The 11,363-nt window shown below is 48.5% G+C and overlaps 1 protein-coding gene across 1 annotated transcript in view; it reads right to left on the bottom strand.

Moving 5' to 3' along the window:
• exoc6b (exocyst complex component 6B) overlaps positions 1–11,363 on the bottom strand; it is a 563,998-nt gene extending 552,635 nt beyond the window's left edge. Inside the window, exon 1 of the mRNA XM_078404240.1 lies at positions 11,235–11,363. Within this exon, the coding sequence (XP_078260366.1) occupies positions 11,235–11,344 (110 nt within the window). The 5' untranslated portion in view covers positions 11,345–11,363. The remainder of the gene's footprint in view (positions 1–11,234) is intronic.

The raw sequence follows: 11,363 nt of genomic DNA on the forward strand, positions 1-11,363 counted from the left end.
TTTTTTTACATTTGCCCAGCCAATTAACCTACATACCTGTATGTCTTTGGAGTGTGGGAGGAAACCGAAGATCTCGGAGAAAACCCACGCAGGTCACGGGGAGAACGTACAAGCTCCGTACAGACGGCGCCCGTAGTCAGGATCGAACCTGAGTCTCCGGTGCTGCATTCGCTGTAAGGCAGCAACTCTACCGCTGCGCCACCGTGCCACCGGGTTGCTCGTTTCCTCCCACATCCCAAAGACGTGCAGGTTTGTAGGTTATTTGGTTTCTGTAAACGTCCCCTAGAGTGAGGGATGCAAAACTGGAATAACATAGAACTAGTGTACAGGTGATTGTTGGTTGGCGTGTACTCGGTGGGCCGATGGGCCTGTTTCCACTGTATCTCTAAACTAAACTAAGTGGGTCAAGCAGCATCTGGGGAGAGAAAGGACAGGTGACGTTCTGGGTCAGGATTCTTATTTAGACTGGTCGAGCCTTTAGTATATATTGTACAAACAACTCAAAACATGTATTAGCTCTTGCAAGCGCGATAATAGGATATTGGCAAAGGAAGGATCTATTATCTGCAAGAGTGCCATTGAAATTAAGACTGAAGAATTGTCCCAACCCGAAATGTCGCCTATCCATTCTCTCCCCGGCTGCTTGCTGTGTTTCAGTTTTTGACCGACTGAAATGTAGTTTATTGTCACGTGTACCGAGGTACAGTGAGAAACTTTTGTTGCATGCTAACCAGTCAGCGGAAAGACAATAAATGATTCCATTCGAGCCATTCACGGTGTACATATACATAATAAAGATAATAACATGAATAGAGTTTAGTGCAAGGTAAATTCCAGTAAAGACCAATCAAAGATAGTCCGAGGGTCTCCAATGAGGTAGATAGCTCAGGACTGCTCTCTAGTTGTTGATAGGATGGTTCACAGCATAGAAACATGCCCTTCGGCACACAGTGACCCGGGTTCAATCCTGATCTCAGGGTCTGTGTGGATCCCTTTTTCTCCAAAGTTGCTGCCAGACCCGCTGAGTAACTCCAATAGTCAATAGTCAATAGTCATTTATTTGTCACATACACATAAATGTGCAGTGAAATGACAAATTACCTGCAGTTCAACAATAAGACACTATCTTCACAAGAATGATTGTGTCAGGTTACAACGGGATAAAGATCATAGAACATAGAAAGTATAAGAAAATAACTGCAGATGCTGGTACAAATCGAAGGTGTTTATTCACAAAATGCTGGAGTAACTCAGCAGGTCAGGCAGCATCTCGGGAGAGAAGTTAATGGGTGACGTTTCGGGTCGAGACTCTTCTTCAGACTGAAGAAGGGTCTCGACCCGAAACGTCACCCATTCCTTCTCTCCTGAGATATAACATATAACATATAACAACTACAGCATGGAAACAGGCCTGTCCGGCCCTACCAGTCCACGCCGACCATTCTCCCTGACCTAGTCTCATCTACCTGCACTCAGACCATAACCCTCTAATCCCCTCCTATCCATATACCTATCCAATTTACTCTTAAATAATAAAATCGAGCCAGCCTCCACCACTTCCACCGGAAGCCCATTCCATACAGCCACCACCCTCTGAGTAAAGAAGTTCCCCCTCATGTTACCCCTAAACCTTTGTCCCTCAATTCTGAAGCTATGTCCCCTTGTTGGAATCTTCCCCACTCTCAAAGGGAAAAGCCTACCCACGTCAACTCTGTCCGTCCCTCTCAAAATTTAAAAAACCTCTATCGAGTCCCCCCTCAACCTTCTACGCTCCAGAGAATAAAGACCCAACCTGTTCAACCTCTCTCTGTAGCCTAAGTGCTGAAACCCAGGCAACATTCTAGTAAATCTCCTCTGTACCCTCTCCATTTTGTCGACATCCTTCCTATAATTTGGCGACCAGAACTGCACACCATACTCCAGATTCGGCCTCACCAATGCCCTGTACAATTTTAACATTACATCCCAACTTCTATACTCGATGCTCTGATTTATAAAGGCAAACATACCAAACGCCTTCTTCACCACCCTATCCACATGAGATTCCACCTTCAGGGAACAATGCACAGTTATTCCCAGATCCCTCTGTTCCACTGCATTCCTCAATTCCCTACCATTTACCCTGTACGTCCTATTTTGATTTGTCCTACCAAAATGCAGCACCTCACACTTATCAGCATTAAACTCCATCTGCCATCTTTCAGCCCACCCTTCCAAAAGGCCCAAGTCTCTCTGTAGACTTTGAAAGTCTACCTCACTATCAATGATGCTGCCTGACCTGCTGAGTTACTCCAGCATTTTGTGAATAGAACATAGAAAAGTCCACACCCAGTATGGATCTCCCGTTCACACTCGTTCTCCGTTATTCCACTTTGCATTCACTCCTGACGCATTGGTCGGCATGGACTAGTTGGGCCGTAGGGCCTGTCCGTCTCCATGCTTCACGACAATGATATTAAGGGCAATTCATAGAGGCCAAGTAACCTACAAACCTAAATGGGCTTGGAGGAAACCTGAGCCCCTGGAGGTAAACCCACGCGGTGACAGCAAAAACGTGCAAACTGCACACAGACAGCACCCGAGGTCAGGATTGAGCCCGGGTCTCTGGTGCTTTGAGGCAGCAGCTCTACCAGCAGCGCTGTGCCACTGTGCTGTTTTCAAGAACACCTCAGCTCAGTCCACAAGAGTAACCCTGCCCTCCAGTTATTGTTTCCGCCATTGCTCGGAGCAGCACGGTGGTGCAGCGGTAGAGTTGCTGCCTTACAGCGCTTGCAGTGCCAGAGACCCCGGGCTCAATCCTGTCTATGGGTGCTGTCTGTACGGAGTTTGGACGTTCTCTCCGTATCCGTGGGTTTCCTCTCACCCTCTAAAGATCGGCTTCGGTACAATTGTCCCTAATGTGTAGGACAGTGCTAGTGTATGGAGATCATTGGTCGGCGCTGACTTGATGGGCCGAGGGGCCTGTTTCCACGCTGTATTACTAAACTCTAAACACTTTGTGTTGAGGGTAAATGCGTTGAAGCTTGCCAATCCTGCTGAGTTACATAATCAGGATCTGGGGCTTGGGAAGCGCAGCCTGCATGTTTTTTTGCAGCTGTGAGATCAACATTTTCATACTTCAGAAATAACTTTACCATCAGGGTAAAGAGGCCTAATTCTTGAAGGCACCATGAAATCAGTATTAACCCAGGGATAGACCCTAGTGTATTCTGCAGCATGTGGAAACACTATGTTTTTGAAGCTGACTTATTTGACTTCCTTTTATAATGTAGGCTGGATAAAACCTGGCTGAAACAATACACTGTTCTGCAGTGTAGGAAAGAAAACTGCAGATGCTGGTTTAAATCGAAGGTCGACACCAAATGCTGGAGTAACTCAGCGGGTCAGGCAGACAATAGACAATAGGTGCAGGAGGAGGTCATTCGGCCCTTCGAGCCAGCACCGCCAGTCAATGTGATCATGGCTGATCATTCTCAATCAGTACCCCGTTCCTGCCTTCTCCCCATACCCCCTGACTCCGCTATCCTTAAGAGCTCTATCCAGCTCTCTCTTGAATGCATTCAGAGAATTGGCTTCCACTGCCTTCTGAGGCAGAGAATGAGGCAGCATCTCTGGAGAGAAGGAATGGGTGACCTTTCGGGTCGAGACCCTTCTTCAGACCCAAAACATCACCCATTCCTTCTCTCCAGAGATGCTGCCTGACCCGCTGAGTTACTCCAGCATTTTGTGTCTACTGTTCTGCAGTGGTTTGAAAACATACCATGTTTTTAGTTCAATTTATTTATGGGTATGTGTACAGGAGTACACGTGTACTGTACAAGGTGGCACAGCGGTACAGTTGCTTTCTCACGCCAGGGAACCAGGTTCGATCCCGACTGCGGGTGCTGTCTGTACGGAGTTTGTAAGTTCTCCCTGTGACCTGCGTGGGTTTCCTACAGCAGCTCTGGTTTCCTCCCACACTCCAAAGACGTACAGGTTAATTGGCTTGGTATAATTGTAAATTGCTTGTGTAGATAGCGTTAAAGTGCGGGGATCGCTGGTCAGCGCGGTCTCAGTGGGCCGAAGGACATGTTTCCGTGTTGTATCTCTAAACTAAACTGTGGAAATGCTTGTTCTGCATATTACCTAGTCAGATCATGTTTCTAAGCGATAGGTGCAGAATTAAGCCACACTCTGCCATTCAATCATGGCTGATCTATCTCTCCCTCCTAACCCTTCTCCTGCCCTCCCCCCAGAACACTGACACCCGTACTAATCAATATATACTAATCAATCAACATACTGTACATGAGTCCAAGAGACCCTCCTCTGGAACAGCGCACAGAGAGACGGCGCCATCTTACAACTTCCAAGTCTCTGAAAAGTCCGATCTTGGCCCAAGGAATTTTTCCTATTTCCTCACTTTGAGGCCGAGTGTCCTGGCGGCACGGGATTGATGGATTACGGGTGGGTCTGGCCCAGCGCGATGCCGTCGGCTCCTTCCACAGCCGCTCTGCGCGGCTGCCGCAGGCTGCGCCCGATCCGCTCGCTCGCCCGGCTGCTGTTGGGCCTCCGACGGCCGCCTCCACCATCACCATCACCATCACCCGCAACCACCACAAATACGCCGACTGTCGACTCCAGCTGCTGCTCCTCCACTTCCATGTGCTGGGGTCACTGCATGCTGCTTCCAAAGCCGATCACTTTAGGGCGCTTCCCGTGGGAGCGGAACAAGAGTTATCTGAATGGTGGCCGATTAGGAGAAGGGGAGGTGCAACGAGACCTGGGTGTCGTGGTACACCAGTCATTGAAAGTGGGCTTGCAGGTGCAGCAGGCAGTGAAGAAAGCGAATGGTATGTTGGCATTCATAGCGAGGGGATTTAAGTATAGGAGCAGGGAGGTTCTGCTGCAGTTGTACAGGGCATTGGTGAGACCACACCTGGAGTATTGTGTACAGTTTTGGTCTCCTAATCTGAGGAAATACATTCTTGCCATAGAGGGAGTACAGAGAAGGTTCACCAGATTGATTCCTGGGATGGCAGGACTTTCATATGAAGAAAGACTGGATAGACTCGGCTTGTACTCGCTGGAATTTAGAAGATTGAGGGGGGGATCTTATAGAAACTTACGAAATTCTTAAGGGGTTGGACAGGCTAGATGCAGGAAGATTGTTCCCGATGTTGGGGAAGTCCAGAACAAGGGGTCACAGTTTAAGGATAAGGGGGAAGTCTTTTAGGACTGAGATGAGAAAGTTTTTTTTTCACACAGAGAGTGGTGAATCTGTGGAATTCTCTGCCACAGAAGGTAGTTGAGGCCAGTTCATTGGCTATATTTAAGAGGGAGTTAGATGTGGCCCTTATGGCTAAAGGGATCAGGGGGTATGGAGAGAAGGCAGGTACGGGATACTGAGTTGGATGATCAGCCATGATCATATTGAATGGCGGTGCAGGCTCGAAGGGCCTTTTCAAACTCCTGCACCTATTTTCTATGTTTCTATGAGTTTAGTTGAGTTTATTGTCACGTGTACAGAGGTACAGTGAAAAGCTTTTGTTGCGTGCTAACCAGTCAGCAGAAAGACAATACATGATTACAATCGTGCTGTCAATGGTGTGCAGATACACGATGACATTGAGATACACAATAACATTTAGATACAGAATAACATTTAGTCCAAGATAAAGTCCAATAAAATCCGATGAAAGATAGTCCGAGGGTCTCCAATAAGATAGACAGTAGTTCAACACTGCTCTCTGGTTGTGGTAGGATGGTTCAGTTGTCTGATAACAGCTGGGAAGAAACTGTCCTTGAATCTGGAGGTGTGCGTTTTCACACTTCTGTACCTTATGCCTGATGGGAGAGGGAAGAAGAGGGAGTGGCCGGGGTGAGACTGGTCCTTGATGATGCTGCTGGCCTTGCCGAGGCAGCGTGAGGTGTAGATGGATTCAATCGAAGGGAGGTTGGTTTGTGTGATGGTCTGGGCTGGGTCTACAATTCTCTGCAGTCTTGGATGGAGTTGTTCCCAAACCAAGCTGTGATGCTTCCCGACCAAATGCTTCCATCTGTAGGTTGTTTGAGGGTTGCTGTTGGGTATATGCTGAACAATAGGTGCAGGAGTAAGCCATTCGGCCCTTCGAGCCAGCACCACCATTCAACGTGATCATGGTTGATAATTCTCAATCAGTACCCCGTTCCTGCCTTCTCCCCATACCCCCTGACTCCGCTATCCTTAAGAGCCCTATCTAGCTCTCTCTTGAAAGCATTCAGAGAATTGGCCTCCACTGCCTTCTGAGGCAGAGAATTCCACAGATTTACAACTCTCTGACTGAAAAAGTTTTTCCTCATCTCAGTTCTAAACTTCCTAGTCCTTCCCTAATCAGGCAACTGAACCATCCTGCCACAACTAGGCAGCAGTCCTGAACTACTATCTACCTAATTGATGTCTCTCAGACTATCTTCTCCCCTCTCCCATCAGGCAAGGGGTTCAGAAGTGTGAAAACGCACACCTCCAGATTCAGGGACAGTTTCTTCCCGGCTGTTATCAGGCAACTGATCCATCCTACCAACAACCAGAGAGTGGTCCTGACCTCCCATCAACCCCATTGGAGATCCTCAGACTATCTTTAATCGGACTTTACCTTGCACTAAACGTTATTCCCTTATCATGAATCTTTTCACCGTAAATGGCTCGATTGCCTTTTCGCTGAGTGGTCAGCAGGCAACAAAGCTCTTTTCACTGTACCTCGTTACACGTGACAATAAACTAAACTGAACTAAACCTTCTAAGGAAGTTTGGGAACCATTCACAGCTATCGCTCCATTTCCTGCATATCCATGTGCCTATCCAAAAGCCTCTTAAACTAGGGCGGCACGGTGGCGTAGTGGTAGAGTTGCTGCCTTACAGCACTTGCAGCGCCGGAGACCCGAGTTCGATCCCGACCACGGGTGCTGTCTGTATGGAGTTTGTACGTTCTCCCCGTGACCTGCGTGGTTTTCTCCGAGATCTTCGGTTTCCTCCCACACTCCAGACGTTGAGGTTTGCAGGTAGATTGGCTTGGTGTAAATGTAAATTGTCCCTAGTGTGTGTAGGATATCGTTAATGTGGGGGGATCGCTGGTCGGTTCGGACTCGGTGGGTCGAAGGGCCTGTTTCCGCGCTGTATCTCTAAACTAAACTAAACCACTATCATATCTGCCCCCACCACCACTGCATGAGGGGCGACCTCATTGAAACTTTCCAAATGGTGAGCGGCCTGGAGAGAGTGCACGTGGAGAGGATGTTTCCACTAGTGGGAGTCTCGGACCAGAGGGCACAGCTTCAAGAATTAAAGGACATTCCTTTAGACAGAACGGGAGGAATTTATTAGACAAATTGCGGTGGATCTGTGTAATTCTTTGCCACAAAAGGCCGGGGAGGCCGTCAATGGATATTTTTAAGGTGGAGAGTGAGTCTGGATAAGACTTGTCTTTCTGTGTGAGTCATTCCTCTGCGGTTCTAAAACTCTTTCATGTTCTCATTCCCTTTTGATAATTGCTACCTGCTCCCGGCAGCAATGAAAAGCCTTCAACCCTCTATCTCAGCACGCACCACCAACACTTGGGCAGCACAGTGGCGAAGTGGTAGTCTCACAGCGCCAGAGACCCGGGCTTGATCCTGACTATGGGTGCTGTCTGTACGGAGTTTGTACGTTCTCCCCATGACCGCATGGGTTTTCTCTGCGTGCTCCTGTTTCCTCCCACACTCCAAAGACGTAAAGGTATGTAGGTTAATTGGCTTTAGTTTTTTTAAAGTTGTAAATTGTCCCAAATGTGTTGGATAGTGTTCGTGTAAGGGGATCGCTGGTCGGCGCGGACTCAGTGGGCCGAAGGACCTGTTTCCGCTCTGTAACCCTAAACTAAACTAGGGGTTTCCACCATGTGGTGTCCTCATAGAAACTTGGAAAGTAGGCACAGGAGGCCATTCAGCCCTTCGAACCAGCACCACTCTTCAAGATGACCATGGTCGATCATCCAAAATCAGTACATCGTTCCTGCTTTTTCCCCATATCCCTTGATTCCATTAGCCTTAAGAGCTAAATATAACTCTCTCTTGAAAACATCCAGAGAATTGGCCTCCACTGCCTTCTGTGGCAGAGAATTCCACAGATTCACATCTCTCTGGGTAAAAAGGTTTTTCCTCATCTCTGTCCTAATTGGCATACCCCTTATTTTTAAACTGTGTGACCCCTGGTTATGGATTCCCCCAACATCGGGAACAATTTTCCTGCATCTAGCCTGTACAATCCTCTTAAGAAATGGACACTGAGCCAAGGGAAACATTAACACTGCATCCACCCCATAGGTCTCCATGGATATCCTGCACTTCAATGAAATCATCAATGAGATCACCAAGTCTGGAACTCTGCCTGTATCTGAATCAGCCTGCGATGAGCAACACCCTAGAATAGCAAATAGTGAAAGGCCTGGATAGAGTGGATGTGGAGAGGATGTTTGCAATAGTGGGAGTGTCTAGGACCAGAGGGCACAGCCTCAGAATAAAAGGACATAGCTTTAGAACAGAGATGAGGAGGAATGTACGTCCAAAGACATACAGGTATGTAGGTTAATTGGCTGGGTAAATGTAAAAATTGTCCCTAGTGGGTGTAGGATAGTGTTAATGTAAGGGGATCGCTGGGCGGCACGGACTTGGTGGGCCGAAAAGGCCTGTTTCCGGCTGTATATATATGATATGATATGATATGAATTTCTGTCGTCAGAGGGTGGTGAATCTGTGGAATTCATTGCCATAGGCGGCTGTGGAGGCTAGGTCAATCGATATTTTTAAGGCGGAGATTGACAGATTCTTCATTAGTAAGGGTGTCAGAGGTTATGGGGAGAAGGCAGGAGAATGGGGTTAGGAGGGAGAGATGATCAGTCATGTTTGAATGGCAAAGTAGACTGGATGGGCCAAATGGCCTTCTTCTGCTCCTAGATCTTATGAACTTATTAACATTCTTTTACTGCAGTTTACCAGAGTTGCAAAACTTGCAGAACCCCAATCATGACTATCAGAACTCTGCAGTTCTAGTTTGGTTGTGGCTATTAACCTTCAGGGCAAGTTCCAAAGTAACAGCAGTCATCAGTCAGAAAGAAGGCAAGTCCTTCACAATCTCCTGCAACCCAACTCAACGTAATACAACCAACAACTTGCGTGTTCATGAACAAAGCAGCCATTTGTGCCGTTAAATAATCTATTCAATAAGAACATGTCACACATCTGCTTTTCAGCTTTTGGAGACACAAGGAACTGCAGGCGCTGGAGGAACTCGTTTAAGAAACATTTTGACAGTTACATGGATAGGACAGGTTTGGAAGGATATGGGCCAAACGCAGGCAGGTGAGACTTGTGTAGATGGGACATGTTGGCCGGTGCGGGCAAGTGGGTCGAAGGGCCTGTTTCCACGCAGTATGATCCTAAAAGATAAAATGCTGAAGTAACTCGGCGGGACAGGCAGTGTCTCTGGTGAGAAGGAATGGGTGACGTTTTGGCTTGAGACGCTTCTTCAGACTGACTCTATAACTCAGCAGGTCAAGCAGCATCTGTGGAGGGAATGGACAGATGATGTTTCAGGTTGGGTCACTGATAACGATGCAGCAGATGATTAATCTGGTGGTATATGCTTTCAATCATTTGTATCTACTGTCCCATGGTTGATCCTTGATTATATTGGCTGCTTTCCTGAGACAGCATTGCATAGATGGAGTTGACTGAGGACAACTGCAAGGCAAGGGTTTGGGCTTGGGGGGAGGGGAGGGGAGAGGCTGCTTTGTGTAATGGACTGGGCTGCGTTCACACTCTCTGCAGTGCACAACTCTCTGTAGTTTCTTGTGGTCTTGGGCCAAAATGCTGCCAAACCAAGCTGAGATAGATCTGAGTAGGATATTTTTTTTGCAGTGCATCCAATCAAGTTGGTACAGTTGACCTCCCTTTGCCTTCGAAGCAAGTCGAAGCATTGATGTGTTTTGTGTCTGAGGAAGGGTCTCGACACAAAACATCACCTGTCCATGTTCTCCAGAGATACTGCTTGACCCGCTGAGTTACTCCAGCACTTTGTGTCCTATTGATGTGTTTGGATAGGTGATGTTTTGGATCAGGACTCTCCTTCATATTTTATGTTGAAAGGGGAAAAGTGCAGGAATAACTCAGCGGGTCAGGCAGCAGCTCTGGAGAACATGGATAGATGAAGTTTCGGGTCAGGGTCCTTCTTCAGACTGATACATTGACACACTAAGAGTTTTTCTTGAGTCTGAAGAAGGCCCCCCCAAACCGAAACGTCACACTGACCTGCTGGAGTTACTCCAGCATTTGTGTCTTTTTTTTGTAAACCAGCATCCACAGTTCCTTGTTTCTACACATTGATGTGGGTGGTCCAGGCCAAATTGTTTGATGTATTTACTCTTAGGAACTTCAATCCCATCTTTTTGCTGATCACCTGAGATGCACGAGCAAACTCATCCATGGCAATCACCGTGAACTTCAGCCAGCAAGCATGCAGCAAAACAACACAACAAAAACCAGGTGGACATAAGAGTTTGCAACAAATAAATCAAAACTGAGACAAAATTGGAAATAAGCAATGTGACCCTGGATTGGGACTGAGGGAAGGACTGGGTCAGAAGGCAAGGAGCAAGAGGCAGGGAATGGGAGGACAGTGTGTGGGTGAGGCGAGGAGGATGGGGAAAGGGGGCAAGGTAGAGGATGGGGTCAGAGTGCAAGTGGGAGAGAGGATGGGGTCAGAGGGCAAGTGGGAGGGAGGATAGGTTCAATGGGGCAAGTGGGCAAGAGAGAGGATGGGGTCAGAGGGCAAGTGGGAGGGAGGATGGGGTCAATGGGGGAAGTGGGGTCAGGGGGCAAGAGAGAGGATGGGGTCAGAGGGCAAGTGGGAGGGAGGATGGGGTCAATGGGGAAAGTGGGAGAGAGGATGGGGTCAGAGGGCAAGTGGGAGAGAGGATGGGGTCAGAGTGCAAGTGGGAGGGAGGATAGGTTCAATGGGGCAAGTGGGGTCAGGGGGCAAAGAGGGAGGATGGTGTCCAGGGGTCAAAGAGCAAGAGGCTGGGGCGGTGGGGGAGGGGTTAGGGGTCAGAAGGCGCGGGTTGGCGTCGCCTGTCCCTGGAAAACCCCTGACCCCTGACCTCTGACCCCCCTCGGTCAGGAATGGGCGGAGAAGCGCTGGTTCTCGGGTGCTCCCCGCCCCCCCCCCCCCTCCAGAGCCGCCCTACCGGAGCGTGGGCCCGATGCAGGCCGACTCTGTGCTCTCGATCTCCCTCAGGATGCGCTCATGCTCGGCCGCCGCTGTCTCCTGCCGCTCCGACACCGCCGCCGTCGCCATCTTGCCCGGCTCTGTTTGT

Source organism: Rhinoraja longicauda, chromosome 1 (assembly GCF_053455715.1).
Source record: "Rhinoraja longicauda isolate Sanriku21f chromosome 1, sRhiLon1.1, whole genome shotgun sequence".
Lineage (NCBI taxonomy): Eukaryota > Metazoa > Chordata > Chondrichthyes > Rajiformes > Arhynchobatidae > Rhinoraja > Rhinoraja longicauda.